Genomic DNA, 16,586 nt, shown 5'->3' on the forward strand with positions numbered 1-16,586 from the left:
CAGACTTGCCCCCCATGCCCATGAGGAGGGGGACAAGGGGTGGTGTTGGCCGTGGGTGCGGGTCACCCAGATTACGCATCATCACACGGCCTATTTAGCCTTGACATCAGACCTACAGCCCCCAACTCCAAACTGTTCATCAACGCAAAATTTGCCTGTATTAATAAAATAGTCACGTGGTCTGCAGTTGCCCGCGTGACGCATCACAATGGACCAATAGCGTGCCGAAGTTTGTCTAGGGCAGAGCAAAAAGAGAGGGGGGAAAACATCATTTTCCCGATATTTAATCCTACGCCGGCGAAAGTGGTCATCAGCCGCCCTTACTCCGCTGCACCAAGGTAAACACACCTTCTCAAATTGTACTTTTTAACCAAATTATTTTATTTATTTGGAGTATTTTTTATTTCATAATGCCTTAAAATGAACGATAATTTTACAATGTATGTTTTGCCATTGATACGTAACGTAATCTGGTTATTTCGAGCCGCCTCGGTCAGTTTTTGGAAGTTGTGTCCGAACATCTTGACCCCATGCAGAGAGGAGATACTTTCTTCTCCCTGGAGAATTGTCCATCTTCCGCTCAGTCGATTACGGTTTTGGGGCTGTCCAGATTAGCTTTGGGTGTCCATTGTCTTCCATTCAAGCTTGAGCAGGTTTATTGTCACCAAATTTGTGCAAAATTGTTAAATATGGATTAATAGAAATGTTGAGTCGCTTTGTTTTGTGTAAAGGCAAAGACCTCTTATTTACATTCCGTTGGATTGCTTTGTCTTCTGCTGATTCTCCCAGTTATTCTGCTTATAGTCGTAATTATATTAGTGCTAATTACGGCCTACTTCAGCTGCTGGACATTGAACGGAAAGCGCATCCCTTGTTAGCGAAAAAGCTAATTGCCGTGTGCACTTGAAGTCCCTTGTAAATTAATGCATATCATGGTTTGTTGATGCTAGCTAACAATGTGATATGTAACAGTCTCCCGCTAAATCTGCACCGTTTAGCACCAGCATTTTTAGTTTTTTTTTCTCGTATACCTCCTCTGTGGAAGCCATGACTTTCTGACAAGCACTGATCTCACATTACAAATCGTGGCAAATCTAAAATGGCCGACTTACCAACGCAACATGGTGTGCCGTTGCGGCTAGCACCCACCCCCATGCCGCATGGCCCTTTTTCCAAGGAAAAAAAAAGAGTGAAAGTTGGGGTTGTAGCCCTCTTGCTTTTTTTAAGGAAGCAGTAGGCTCATAGTGATAGTAATTTGGGCCGAACAATCACCACGCTGGGCAGCTGATTGAGGCTGACAGCTCTTGAGTGCATTGTCTTATCGGAGTATAGGAAGGCCCACTGGGTAGACGTGCCCCCCACCACAGCCTACTCCACATACAACAAAAGCTAGCGCAGACAAGGCCAGGACTGTTCACATACCAGTGGAATCCAAAGAAACTTCTCCAGACCCCTCATTTGACTCCAGTAATACCGTTATGACAAGCCTTCACTAGCAATTATTGGAATATGACGTTATTCACAGTATTCCGGTTGAAAGCGTAGCAGAGTGTAAGGGAATGTTACTGCACAGAGACCAAGATGAAGAATAGAATGGAGAAGAATACTTTTTACATACATATTTGTAGAGAGGGATGGGTGTTACCAAGTAAAATTTTAATGTTGCAATTACAATTAAATAAAACATTGTGATGCTTTCCTGAAGTTTTCTGCAAGGAAGACAGAGTTAAATGTACATTGGCAACATATACATAGTCAGTGTGTTAATACAAAATAGGGCCATGACCATAATTCATTCCAATTTCTTGCATTGGATTGAACAAAAAGATCCATGTTTTGGTCTGTTAAAATACAGACCTTCTTCTACACAGCTACAACAAGAACACACTAAAATAAGTGCAAGAAGAGTTGGTGCACTTACATTGTGTCTATGGTTTAAAAATATATTTAAAAAAAAACAACAACAACCAAAGGTCTATCAGTAGAATAATAGTCCCCACTCAACAAATTATAGAATGGAGATGCAGCCTATAATGATCTAGCTGTGTCACATTCAGAAGCTTAAACATGGCCCTGGTGATGCTGACTGCTTTGGTGGAAACATATGGAGCATCCAGGTCACCTCCCGACTCCCTCCTGCTGCCCCATATCCACGCGCCACACTCCTGCCTTTGTCTAACCTCAGCTGGGGCGCAAACATGTCCACGAGACAGCCCCCCGCCCCACCACATGCAAACCCCTATCTGCTACATCAAAGGTATCAAGTTAGCAGTGTTAGCTTCAGCTCAGTTAGTGCACTCATTGCCGGTGAGCAACTTCAAAGGTATTGTTGTTGATGAACTTGAGTTGAGTATCACATATTGACATATCAATTTATGATGTAATTTAACAAGATAAAAATATCACAATTAGAAAATAAGCTTTTTGGGAAAAAAAAATACATACATTTATATGAATATGATTATTTATACTGTTGACTGTGGCTCTCCCAAATCCTTTTTCACATTGCCAGCTTTATAAAGTTATCCTCTTATAGTATCTTGCATGCGTGGGAGGTTTCCACAGTTTTCTCTCCATCATCCTTAAAGCTGCTCAATCCCCCATCTAGTGCAAGGTAGTCCTAACCAAACCCTGCTCAAGATCTACAGATGGGTTTTGGTGAAACTGCACTGCGGTCACCCACTGTCCATGACAGGTGGGCCCAGTATTGACCATTGAAGAATGGGTCAAATGCAGACAGGAACAAACAAATACATAGTCATTTAAAATAGCAATAATACAAGTTTAAAAATAAATATTTAATATATAGAGATATACTTTAATTTAGCACGGTGGCAGTCAATTTCACAGTTTTTACCTCTGAACATGATGAGAACCGATCTGTAGATATGTGGATTATGTTGAACAGATGACAGCAGCTTTGCTCTAGATTAGACCACAGTGGTGAATTTAATCATTCTAGGCTCTCACTACTGCCCTCGAATCTCCACCATGTTAACAGTGCTGCAGATGACATGCATATAGTTATGGATATGATAATATGACCTACTTTCGGAAAGCTCATAAGCAAGTAGCCATATAGGTATAATGTTTGCAAAAGTTTTATTATGAGTACATGAATGATCATATTAACTAAGGAATTATTTTCATTTTAATTATTTGTTTCAATCTCTTGTCCCATTCTTATAGACTGGTAATCCAAACAACTCCACCACTGGTAATGAACAGAGCAACAGGGTAACATACCCTACGTTTTCTGGCAAGTCCCAACTGCTTAAAAGAGTTTTTGAACACTCAGAGAATTTTAATCGGTTTACACTTTGAGACAGACACATGTTCATCAAAAAGATAATACCTCGACTGCTACAGATCTATGTTGTGTACTCCATTCAGTGCCTGCAATACAAACTGTAGTAAATTGACTAAACAGCTGTATAAGAGACAAAAATCCATGAACAGCAATAGATCAAATTTGGATCTAGGATTAATCTTAAAGCCATCTTGAAATGATTGGCCTAACTCTGAACCAAATCTTTCTGGATCGGACCTGACTTCCATTACCAGATTTGACGCATGAGAAGGGAGTTTTAAAATGTTGGTCTAAGAATTGTATCCACCATAATAAAGCATTATGAGTAAAGTCAGTTTTTAGAACTAGTAAGCTGGTTCAGAGGTTTGCCACTCAATGGTGACTCTGGGCATGTGCTGGTTTTGTTACGTCTCCTAGAGCTTTTGAATGAAAGATGGAACTAAGTGCACTTGAAAACATCTTTGCTTTTCTTCTTGGTTACTTCAAATAACAGGGTAGAGAGCGTGCTGGAGGGCAGATATTGTGAGTTAAAAAGACCACTTTCCAACATTACATTTACTTGCCTTTCTTTTGGTTGCATGTACATGTGGGGGTGGGGTGGGAGGGGGGTCATTTTGTGCACTGTGTGGTCCAGCCGAGCGTAAAGCGTGATTAATTCAGTATCGTCCGCACAGAGGAGGAGGCCGCCGTGCAGTGTGACCCAGATTCTCCCAGACATTAGGAGCACCACCACTGTCCTACTGAGTGGACACAGGGGGGACACTGAGAGTCTACTAAGGGTTCACTCAGGATCCACAGAAGATCCTCTGAGGGGCCACTGAAGGGACAATGAGGGGACACCAAAGGGGCCACTGAAGAGGCAGTGAGGGGACACCAAGGGGGACACTGAGGGTCTACCATAGACTGTGTAGACTTGGACTGAGGGAGTGTGACGTCACCCATAGCATTCGGTTGCAACCAAGTGAAACCAATCGAGGCTAGCAGTTATAGCTGCTAACCTGCAACCGAGACCACCTAAAAGCCAATCAGGATCGAGGTTGTTGAAGGTACTTGCTCCTTGGGTTCCATGGGGTGGGCACCTAGCAACAAGGCGTGATAGCTGTCAATCAAACCTGTTGCTAACTCTAGCAGGAGCTACCTCAGGCAAAGAATACCCCTGACTGGTCTGTTATTAATGTTGATATCTTTATTCACAGAAAAAAATGTGAAATAAAAAGGATTATATAGAGTGGGTTTTAAGACCAAAATGATGAGCCTGACCAGTTAGAGAGAAAAGGGCACTGATTTTTCAATTACAATTAAACTGGATCCAGACCTCAAAGAAACCACTTTGTGCCCATGCTCAGTTCGTATTTAGAATACAGTGGACAGACCACTGAGGATCCAGTGAGAGGACACTGAGGGACACTAAGGGGACACTGAAGGGAGACTGAGAGGACAATGACGGTCCACAAAGAGGACATTGAAGGGATACTGAGTGGACCACTGTGAGTCCACTGCAAGCACACTTAAGGGGCAATGGGGAGACACTGAGGGGACACAAAGGGGACATTTTAAGGACAATGAGGGGACACTCAGGGGACACTGAGGGTGCACTGAGAATCAACTTAATAGTCCACAATATGTCGCTCAGCCCTTATTAACCTCTGTCTGACTGTGCCATAGGCAAAATTTTAGACTTTTAGACTATTGTATTTTACTCACAGAGAGAGCACATAAAGAGAAGAGATGTAAAAGTGGTGCAGGGTGAAAGCGCTTGGACCAAACCCTGCTTTTTAAGTAGGGAGTTGCTGGAGGGGTTTATCCCGGACGGTGGAGTGAATCATGGGCCTTGACCTAAATCCATTCAGTTCAGTTCAGAGTTTGAGGATGGCGCCGTTTGCAGAAAAGCTGAAAATTCTGATGTTAACATCAGGCATGGCTCCGGCTTTGAACTAAATCCAGAGACGTTAATATAATATCATTTTGCAACACTAAAAGCACATTTACGCTATATTTTACCTTGTGTTCAGTAGAGATTGGCAATTCAAAGGCTGGGATCATCCAAATGATTCCAGTGAAGGTGTACGGAAATTCAAAAACACAGTGGTGGTTATCCAAACCATCTGTCTAGCTAGCCTTTCCCTTACAATCCTTTGGTAATGGGCCTAGATTGCACCCATCTACCTTGGTGTAGTCCTCGGGCCATCTCACCTCTGGCCTGAGTGGCTTCTTGTTCCTAAACCCTCAGATTAAGGCCTTTATGTAATCTGCGGCTGGTGGTGGGGTGGGGGGAGAGGTGGAGTGAGATTGGGGGGATTGGAAGGACAGCTGGTTTAGAATCCGAGTCTTATGTGTGGACCTCCACTGGCCTCGGCCCAGCTCTGCAGTCGGATTAGACCAAAACATGGGGACTTTTAGTATGGGACCAGCACAGATCGCTGTGAATATGTACAGTAGGTGTAACAGCTCTGAGTGAGGGTTGCATATATTGCATTTACACTGTTTGTATATTGGGAACTAACCAACACCATGTAATCTTAGAGAGTTCCATACACAAACAAAAACATAACAGACTTACCAACTCTAGTTACGATATTGTGCAACACATCCTACATGTAATAAAATATATGGTAACACTGTATAGCAATGATGCATGGGTTAATGATTTTTTTAATAACACAGCAGTTGCAACCTCATTCAGATGAATATAGGAATAGCAATGAATGACATAAAATGATTATATTGTGTGTCCAATACATATGCCATGATTGAACGAAAGTATATTTAATCAATTTGTCATTTGAAGAAAAAAGAAAAGCATTTGCCATGAATTTACAAATTATCTTGGAAATGCATTGCATATGAAAAAGAAAGCCTGCATGTACTGCCCTCTCCTGGCCACACTCATCATGTTAGCTTTCAGGAGGACTGCCACCAGGTTGCAGCTGAAATGAGTTTGATTAAAATAATAGCATTGTCACGAGAAGGGTTTTTTTTTTTCCTCCAATTTATTCATTTCAATATTCAGAGTTTTGTATTTGATACAATTCTCTGTGATTCTAACTAATTGACCACATGCATGGATTTAAACAGTGGTGTGAAAACAAATCCATGGGGGATGCACAATTTTAGCAGTGAATTACAGCCTTACAGCCTACTTGTCACCACTAGCTGCTAGGAGTCATAATGGATCAAATCTGTTGAAGTTCAAATCTGAGTGAAGGTTAACAACCTGGATCAGCAAAAAAGTGCAACACAGGGACATAGCGGACCTTAGTCCAGTCAGACGTGTTTGAATTTTAAAGCTGATTCTGTCGTGTATTGTAGGCACACTCATGATTGTTGTTAAATGTGAGTTGTGAGTTTCAGTTTGTAGTGTGGGCCCAAGTCTTTCCCAAAGGTATAATAATTATGAGAATCATTCATCTGCTATTGTGTGGTCAAATGCACACTTAAATAATTTGAGTTTCTTCTTTAAGTTGTTTGGGTCTGAGTGGAACGCACACAGAACATTCAGAAAGTCACACACTACACTATAACGCCTTCAAAGCCCAAGCAAATTTATAAATTATAGTTTATATTATATAGTTATAGTTTATATAACTACACTGTATGTTTCTGTTGCAGCTGTCCGTTTAGCTCCCTCCACCATCACACTATTTTGAACCCCCCCTCTGTCACCTGACCTCCCTCACACTACCAACCACAACCATGGAACCCATCAAGGTCCAATCCGAAGGCGGGCTCAATGTCACCCTGACCATCCGACTGCTCATGCATGGGAAGGTAGGAACCGCCTTTATCCACCCTCTCACGGCACTAAGTAGACATGGACATAATTATACTCTGCAGCAGCATATCTATGCTAACTCTATTTGTGTGTGCTTCCACAGGAGGTGGGCAGCATCATTGGAAAGGTAATATCACCAACACAACCAGAGCAGAGAAATGAATGAGGGGCCTGAAGCCATGATAAAATATTTGTTTGTTTTTTGCAGAAAGGAGAGACTGTGAAGAAAATGCGAGAGGATGTAAGTTTTCTCCTCCAAAGTTCTGTGGAATGTGGAATATAGCTACAAAGGAATTGTCATCTATCACAACACAAACATGCAGAAACTAATACAAGAATGCATAATGTACACTCCAGTTTTTAAATACTAAGCTGTTATTGATATATTGCTGGGAGGTTTTTCTACCACATCAAAGATAAATTCCAAGACTGGCAGCAAGATGGCAGCATTAACACTTTTATAGAGAAGTAATGGCATGAGACAATTTAAAACAAATAGTTATTTGTTTAAAAAAGATTTTTTTGAATGTCTTTTCTTTTTTCCTTTTGTGTTTATCTTCACTGGGTGAAAACTGTATACAAGTAGGTTCTTAAAAAAGCAAGTTGGGTTCCATAAACATGAATTTCTGATGCCAGGTTGTTCAGAAAAAAAAAATTGTTTTGTCTAGTTTTTGAACTGTCACTATCTTATATGGCTGCACAGAGTGGTGCCCGCATCAACATCTCAGAAGGAAACTGCCCTGAGAGGATCGTCACCATCACCGGACCCACAGACGCCATCTTTAAAGCCTTTGCCATGATCGCTTACAAGTTTGAGGAGGTAACTCTCTACCTTCTGAGAAAAAACTGTCAGCCCAAACCTAATCTGTCTGAGGTGGGACAGAGATGTGCTGATGTGCCCTTGAGCAGGACATGACAGTGACCAGAGCAGAGGGTTGGTGCAGTATCAGCAGGATGAAGTACATGGGGACACTCTTCATTATCTTGTGTATAGAGAGAACAGAGGGTGGGCAAAGAGCCAAAAGGAAGGCCTAGGCAAGGGCAGGTTGGAACAGACTCTGAACTCAATACATTGGATCTATCATATTTGCATACAAGCAGCAGTCATATAAATGTCAAACCTCTGCCATTATGATCGAAAGGGAGGCATTGATCACTTCACTAATTCTCCTTAAATACATTGCATTTTATGACAGCAGAGATACCGCTAAACTCTTGCATTATTGTTCAGTCGCAATTCATTTACATTAAACTCTGAGGCAGAACTACTGAAAGCATGCCAAACTGCAGCCACAGCCCCTCCAACCATCCTACAGCATGTCTTGCTCATAGACCCAACAACAACTTTCTATTCCACTAGCAGGAAACACAATTTAAAACTTCAGATTACAGTGTAAAATGGTCTACTCTACTAGTTTATTAAATGAAGTAACATTAAAGTAATTAATTAAGCAGCTGATAAAAATCTGTATGTGCTTTTTGAAACTGTTTCATCCCTCTTCATTAGAATATAGCCATAACAAAGATTATATACTGAATTTAAATAAATGTCTTTTGTTCTGTGCAGGATATCATCAACTCAATGAGCAACAGCCCCGCCACCAGTAAGCCCCCAGTGACTCTGCGTCTGGTGGTACCAGCCAGTCAGTGCGGCTCACTCATCGGCAAGGGGGGCTCCAAAATTAAGGAGATGAGAGAAGTACGTTCCAGTGTAACACTATTATGTTTTATCTACGGCATCTGAGAGTTCACTAAATCACCTGAACTTTGGAGACCACAGCGGAACACTAATATAGTATAATGTTGTCCATTAATTTTTCCTCAAAGCTTAAATTCATATTTCAACAAAGAGATACTGAAACTGACAGACTAATGCCATACTGATGTTACATGGTGTATTTTGCAAATATTATGTCAATTTAATAGTTTAATATAAAACATAAACATCTGCGTTGTATGTACTTTGCAGTCAACTGGGGCTCAGGTGCAGGTGGCCGGGGACATGCTGCCTAACTCCACAGAGAGGGCCGTAACCATCTCGGGGGCCCCTGAAGCCATCATCCAGTGTGTCAAACAGATATGTGTGGTCATGCTCGAGGTAACATCGGAAACCAAGAACTCTTCGTATCAACATCACTTTCCAAATAAATTGAACATTATATGTATATATATAATTATTCCAAATAATGCTAGTGAGGTAACTGATAAAAAGAGTGTGTGTATGTGGTGGGGGACTCCTAACCCCTTTGAAGATCCAATAAACATCAGACATTTCACAAGTTAAAAGCCACAGATACCATAATAAGTTGTAACATTACATATATACATGCTGTTGTTTGATTATTGTGAAGCATCAAAAAATTCTAAATGGTACAATGAACGAAACTATCAAAGCAGCTAACAAACATTATGGAGTACTTATAAGGCCTGTACTTGATTGGTAGTCTCTGCATTAACTCTACTGAACTATCTACAGCCATCTCTTCACTGGGCCTTGATCTCGCCCCCAACCCTGGACATTTGGACATTTGTCACATGATTGTAAGTTCACAGAAATAGGTTGACGCTAACCTGTAAAGTCCTCCTTACCCAGTTGAAGTGGTGTTCCAGGTATTATTCGGGCCCAGCCTTCAGCATGTGCACACAGGAGCACTTTGTGAGGTGGCCTCCCTTTCCAGCACTGTTCAACTTTCTGTTCTAACACACTCTCTCCCCCACTCTTCTCCCCTCTGCCCCACCCACAGTCCCCACCCAAAGGTGCCACCATCCCGTACCGCCCCAAGCCTGCCTCCACCCCTGTCATTTTTTCAGGTGGCCAGGTAAGGGCAGATCCGCTGGCGGCGTCCACGGCAAACCTCAGCCTCTTACTGCAGCACCAGCCACTGCCTGTTAGTGTCACACCAGGTTCTACTCACCCCCATCCCTCACTGTCACCCCCACTGCTCCCTGGTTAGAACATGACATGGGTACTGCTGCCATCCATCAGGTCAGGACACCACTCAAACAAATGCCGTCAATATAAGGATTCATATACTTAGCTCTAGTGTCAATAAAGGTCATTGCAACAGCAAGAGAGATTGCAAGTTGAGTTATCCGAGTCACTATTGTAAAAATGTTAAAGAAAAAAATTGCAGAATTTTGTTTTTTACTTGCTCTGAACACCTATCCAAACCTTTAACTTCAGGGAAACTGAGCACGGCTGACTAATCTAAACCCCATGATCATAGTGCAAGTTCTCTAGCATGCACAAACTAAGGACCATAAGCTTTAGACTAAAAAAGATGGACATACAAGGCTTGTTCAGTCTCAAATGCATGTAAGACATTTAACAACAAAGGTTTTCAACAGAAGCACGATGTTCTGTGAAAGTAGTAAATGAGGTGACACTCCAAAACAAAAAGACTTGATGGTGATGGTGCCCAAACTGACAGGTAAATTTATAGCTCTGTTCTGACCTGTCTGCCCTTTATTAAACACACACAGCATCAATAGGTTAAAGGATAAACTTCTTTAGAACGCTGTCCCACACCCTCCAGTCACACCCACTGTCACTGTCCTCAACTGTACTCTATTCAACTGGATCTGACTGATGAGTTGAATGTTGGATGCATGTCAATAATAAACTATATACTTTTTTTTTTTTTTTTTTATAAATTGTATTACATTATTTTGTCCATGGTAAAGAGGAGTAAGAGATCACATTCGGAGATAGTGAAGAGCAATATCAAAAAGTTTATACGGTGTTCATATAAAGCTATATAACGATATTGATTTCTTTATTATAGTGTGTGCAATTAATATCATCAGGCAGATTTAACCAAAGGCTGGAGTGGGAGGACAAGTGTCTGGGACAATTTCACCTTAATAGCATGTCAACACTACAATCATTTTCCAACAGAGTTTTATCATCATATTGCTGGGCCCATGAGAACTAGAAAAAATATGTCAATTTACTGTCCCAATATCAAGCAATAAATTTGAATTTGACAGCAATGAGATTTCACAGCTCATCTTGTAAGTCTGTGTAATCCCTCAATCATCCAGGTATGATCTATAGTAAATAAAAAATTCAATTCTGTCGACAGAATTGAAAATTTCAAATTGAAAATTGAAAATTTTTCTTTAGAGGGAAGACGTTTCTCACTCAAGCTGTTTCTTCAGTTCTTCTTCAGAACTTTTCCCCTCCCATTTTTGCAATTTGTCATTCAGTGCTGTACACTTCCAGACTAAATGTTCAGCATGGTTGGAGGACGTGATTAAAAGTATGGCACGATTGTTCACTCCAAGCCCTGTTATCTATGCTGTTGTGCTTCCCATAGTGAATAAGTGAATAAACTGGGCCCTCAATGCTTTTATTACGCTACTTTCTTTGCCAGAATGAACAAGGACTGAGGACAGTGAGAAAAGTGGCCTTGTTGCTTTGTGTGTTCCTTATTGTAAAATATGACAAAAGACCACATCTCACTATTGTGAAAATTTTTATGTTGATGCATTTCTTCTCCCTCACATAACAACTGGGACTATATTTGGGCATAAAAATAATATGATAATAATAATCACGCTTTATGATGTCACAATTGTGGTGGCACACATCGTTTTGTGATGAAAACCAAATCCTCCACTCCTCTTTACATTAGCGTTCAGTTGACAATAGTGCATATTGCGCTCATACCTAATATTTAATTCATTCACTCAAACAGTCTTTTCTTTTCTATTCTTTACAGGCATACACTATCCAGGGACAGTACGCCATCCCTCATCCTGATGTGAGTGCCCCCTAAAGGCTGCCCTTCCCAGCTCCACCTTACTCTGAGACAGGCCTACATCTATACTCCCTTATTAATATTAACTTATAATATTAATACAGCAATGTTTCTAATATGTATCTTCTATCTCTTGCCTCCCTTCCCTGTTCAGTTCTCATGGGACTTAGACAATCTACACCATATTTTGAGACTAAGTCAGCAATTTCACAAATCCAGAGCACTTGCTTGATCAAAACAACTCTTTAATATGTATATGATCTTGACCTTGCCTTTGCTTTATAGGATCAATACTATTGTGCACATGGGAGGATTACAGCCATGTATAATATCCGTTAAGCTCTTGAACAATGTTCTCATGTTCTTTATGGTCCCTAATTTATAGGATATCATCATCAGAACCCATTCAAACTACTATTAGATATATGGTGTTCTGCTTAAAGCACAGAACACCATATATCTGCTGAAATGCAATAGCATCAGTAGACCATTGTCAGTACAGATGTTGAGGAGTAAATTGGGTGTAGAAATGTCAGGTAGCCTGCTAACTACTGTCAAGTCCTCTATGAGTGCCTTCTCTCAGCTCTCTCTGACTTCGTCCTGTGTTGTACTTCTCCTTGTCCACTCTTTACTGTTGTAGTAACTGGACAGTGTCTCTATATCTGTGGATGAATGAGTGCTTTTGTGACTGGGTGAATGTGTTTGAGTTTTTAACAATCTGGACCTTATAGCTCTGCTGTCCTCCTCCTCCCCCCCTCAGCAGTTGAGCAAGCTCCACCAGTTGGCTATGCAGCAAACCCCCTTTACCCCCCTCGGACAGACCACCCCTGCCTTTCCCGGTACGTACCCACCCACACTCGTCCTGTACCAAAGCTCCTGTCTTGACCTTACACAGCACACTCTCTCTGTCCTCTCTACTGTGGTAGACATGGCCTGCTGGTGGTCTGCTCTGGCTAATGTTGAGGTTTCTGCTGTCATTTGCTCATCTTGTTTCCTCTTTTTAATTAAAACCTATGGAAGAGCTTTGGCACAAGTTTAAGCCCCATTTTCAGTACATTATGTTGCGGGTCAGTTGGTACTTCTAAGCCACTGTTGTGTGAAAATAATTGCCCAAGTGGCTTAATGATTTAGTGTGTTTCCACCACTCCTCAGCCATAGTTACTGTATTCTGTGCCTACATGTTACAGCCCGTCATAACAGCACACAACACATGCAGCAAAACACGCTCTGCAGCTGTAAATTAACCAGGAGACCTAATGTAGTACTACTACTGTCCCATTATTGGCTGGAAAGGTCAAGAGTTTAATTTACTTTGAGCTAAAGTCATGAATATCAAAATGTGTATTCACATACAAACACAAAAACACACTTGAAACAAAATAAATAGGCCCAATCAATCCGTGCTGCACTGACCCAGTTTATACTACCAAAAGGACACAACCAATCCTGTAGATCTTGTGCACAAAGTGTCATGGATTATAGGTGATGAGTGCATTGTACCAATCTCTGTTCTCCCTGTTATGTGCTCCCATCTGCAGCAGCAGGTCTGGATGCCAGTAACCAGGCCAGTACTCATGAACTCACCATTCCCAATGATGTGAGTACATTTTGCAGTACATCTGCTTCAATCCCAGTCCCAATATAAAAATAGGAGGTAATTAATGGAGAAATAATGTAAAGTATTTCAGCAATTGTCTTTATTTTTGTTTGCCATTATGTATTAACTAAAATAATGTTTCTGTCTGACTTGACTAACAGGATTTCAGTCAGAAATGTGGTTATGTGTGTTCATGCTGTTTTATCTAAGTGGCACCTCCATATTCTTCCCAGCTAATAGGCTGCATAATCGGACGCCAGGGAACCAAAATCAACGAGATCCGTCAGATGTCTGGGGCACAGATCAAAATTGCTAATGCTATGGAAGGGTCATCGGAGCGCCAGATCACCATCACAGGGACCCCCGCTAACATCAGCCTGGCCCAGTACCTCATCAATGCAAGGTGTGCACTCACTTCAGAAGAACATTACAAACCTGAAAATACTCTACTATAGGGTCCCGTCGGGACTGTAACTTGGCACAAACCTGCCTGATTTATCTGTGCTATTTTTTTTTCTTTGTGGTACACCTAAAAATGGCCCATTTTCAGAAGTACAGCTTCACTTGCACTGTCACTCTAAAAATAATCATTTGTACATTTTTGACTCCGCTATGTTGCCGTAGGTTCCGAGATGTTGCAGCCATGTGGAATGACCCATCTTCCATGACAACATCATAAGCTCCCTGTCTGGCTTCTCTGTTTGGCCCTTTCATTATCGACCAGCGCACTCCTGACTATGCCCTCTGGACTCTGACTGCGGTTCTTTGGATACCTGACCCCCTACCTCCCTGGCACCTCCCTGACCAGGACAGGCTGGGTGTCAGCATTTCCAGAACTGCAAAAATACCATTATTTATGTCGAAGTTCTCTGTTGATTAGGTTTGTAGCAAATTGTTGAAGCATGTTGAATGTTTATAGGAACAACTTGTGTTTGCGTTCTTCTAATGCCTCCATCTTTTCTCTGTCAGTGCTGCGTATTTGTTTTCTAAAATAGTAAAGTACCAAACTTGTAGAAAATAGTTTTGCATCTTTCAGCTGCTCAGTGATGCTATCGGCAAGTGTGGTGGGATGTAGCTAAATTAACACATTTTTGTAACTATATTTTTAAAAATGATATTTTGATGATTTGATTGCTCTGCTTTTGTCCTAATTTGCATTTACCCACTACTGTTTGCTGCATCACATGACCCTGTTCAGCCAATGGTATCACACCTAGAGCTTCCCATATTATTTCTAAAATTCTTCTACTGCATGTTGAGTGTTGTACAGTGAGTATTTGTTCAGTGAACTTGTGAACCTATTATGATTATTATAATATATCTGTGCTCCTGTTCTTTTCCACATACTTTCAGCCATTTCAGCCATTCACGTCTAGTCCTGCTCCCTGCTTAAACAAAAAGCTTTCCGACATAGCCACCCCTATTGACTAATAGTATATAGATGCATGAATGGGAATTAGTGAAAATCAGTGGCAAAAACACTGTATGCATACAAATGCAATGATTGTTTAACAACTTCTACTCTTTGTTTTGTACAAGACTATTGTGACGTAGCACATTAGTCAACTACGCGGCGCTCATGCAATAGACTATTGAACACTTTACTCTGGACTTCCTCTGATGTGGAAGATTTATTTGGACTGAAAAGCCAAAAGGTGCCTCCAAAAGTTTCAGCTATCTCATCTTAGCAGAAGAAGTATGAAGTGAGGTAGAAAGCTGATCTCATTGGATGGTGCCTGGAGGTTTTTGGGGGCCAAGAATGTTCAGGGGTTCAGGGGGGACCAGCGGGGCTTGGGCGGACGTGACCACTCAGTCTCTTTTCAAGATTGTTCATCTTGTCTTTTTTTTTTTCATCGGATGCTTTAGGTTTGAATGTCTTTATATTGTCATTATTATTATGTATATTTTATTTAAAAAATAATGGGGACTTTTGGAGTATGTATTTATTTATGCTCTTGTGATGCACATAACTATGTATGGAAGCGACTTTCTCCCTTTCAAGGGAAAACTGCTTATTTGTTGTGTTTGTTGACTTTAGGCCGAGTTTCTCAAAACAGCAACCTGAGAAGTAAGCTAAATAGGTAAGGGAATTAAATATACCTATAGCTCTATGGCTAAAAATCACTTTAATTTTAATCTAATTTTTTATAACTAGCCACTACATAGATATGGCTAATTAGTATCAACAAAACATAGGGGTGCATCAAAAACAGTGTGGCTTTTGAGAAACTCACAGTCAATCGTTTAAGATAATTAAATATGTCAAAAAAACTGTATTATTTGATTGCTGTGGCAGAATTGTGCTTCCATGCTTTGCTTGTTGGTAAACTACATGTTATTTGAAAGAAAAGTATGCTAATATTTGGGACACTCTTGAGGATGTTCTTGTTGTCAAGATACAACGATAACAAAGCAAACATACTAATGGCATCTTGCTAATAGTAGCTAATAGGTATGAAACCAAAACAACATACAAATCACTTGCAGCAGTATTTAGCCAAGAATGCATATTAATTTACATTATATTGTGTGTATTTTATCACTATTTTGATTAGAAGGTAGAGTTCTCTACATCCTCAAGAGTTTTAAGGCTTTTAGCACGTTGTGAACCATGGACATGTCTGCTTCCAAGTGGTGAGTAACGCGTGCATTATCGTGACTACTGTTGAAACCAACTGCAACTAATGCAATAATAAGTGCAATGTGCAATTCATTTTCATTTTACATTTACACTGTGGCAGGAAAAGATCAGAATGACTTCTGTTCGAGAGCAATGCCATTTTGAAAAAAGTGAAGATCTTTGTAACTATTTTGATGAATTTCTTTGCTCTGTGCAGATGTACATTAGTTGTGAGTAATGACATAGGTTTTCATTTCAAGGTGTTGCTAAGTATACAATTAATAAAGTTTAATTTTGCTTTCTGTGACGTCCTTTCCTGTTTTGTATTTGACAACACATCACAGTATACAATCCCCAGGAGAATTTTTGATTGCATTTGAATTGAACTTCTTAGCATACAGCTAAATGAGCATGCTAATTAGACAGAACAGGGTTTAATGAGAATGTAATCTATTCTCATCTTCAGGACCATATTTGATTGTGTTTTCATTTGAACAAACAGATCCGATAAAAAGAATATTGGC

General features: G+C 40.6%; 1 protein-coding gene across 2 annotated transcripts; it reads left to right on the forward strand.

Annotated features, from left to right (window-relative positions):
- The first annotated feature begins 284 nt into the window (after positions 1-284).
- On the forward strand, positions 285-16,369 carry LOC117383301 (poly(rC)-binding protein 3-like). 2 transcript variants are annotated; one of them, XM_033980445.2, is made up of 13 exons: positions 285-338; positions 6,920-7,078; positions 7,186-7,209; positions 7,291-7,323; positions 7,786-7,902; positions 8,650-8,781; positions 9,052-9,180; positions 9,827-9,970; positions 11,807-11,848; positions 12,606-12,684; positions 13,384-13,442; positions 13,676-13,845; positions 14,067-16,369. In XM_033980445.2, the coding sequence occupies exons 2-13, from the start codon at positions 7,004-7,006 to the stop codon at positions 14,119-14,121; spliced, it is 1,059 nt and encodes a 352-aa protein (XP_033836336.1). In that variant the 5' UTR covers positions 285-338; positions 6,920-7,003; the 3' UTR covers positions 14,122-16,369. The 2 variants fall into 2 exon arrangements, with proteins under 2 accessions (XP_033836336.1, XP_033836345.1); XM_033980454.2 differs by having other exon boundaries at positions 12,609-12,684.
- Positions 16,370-16,586: the final 217 nt, after the last annotated feature.

Source organism: Periophthalmus magnuspinnatus, chromosome 2, assembly GCF_009829125.3.
Source record: "Periophthalmus magnuspinnatus isolate fPerMag1 chromosome 2, fPerMag1.2.pri, whole genome shotgun sequence".
In the NCBI taxonomy this organism is placed as follows: domain Eukaryota; kingdom Metazoa; phylum Chordata; class Actinopteri; order Gobiiformes; family Gobiidae; genus Periophthalmus; species Periophthalmus magnuspinnatus.

Bases quoted from the DNA above. Each gene is read 5' to 3' on its own strand.
- LOC117383301 (XM_033980445.2), top strand. From the start codon at position 7,004: ATGGAACCCATCAAGGTCCAATCCGAAGGCGGGCTCAATGTCACCCTG. The intron at 9,181-9,826 runs GTAACATCGGAA...CCCCACCCACAG, and splicing joins TATGTGTGGTCATGCTCGAG to TCCCCACCCAAAGGTGCCAC. The intron at 13,846-14,066 runs GTGTGCACTCAC...ATGTTGCCGTAG, and splicing joins CAGTACCTCATCAATGCAAG to GTTCCGAGATGTTGCAGCCA.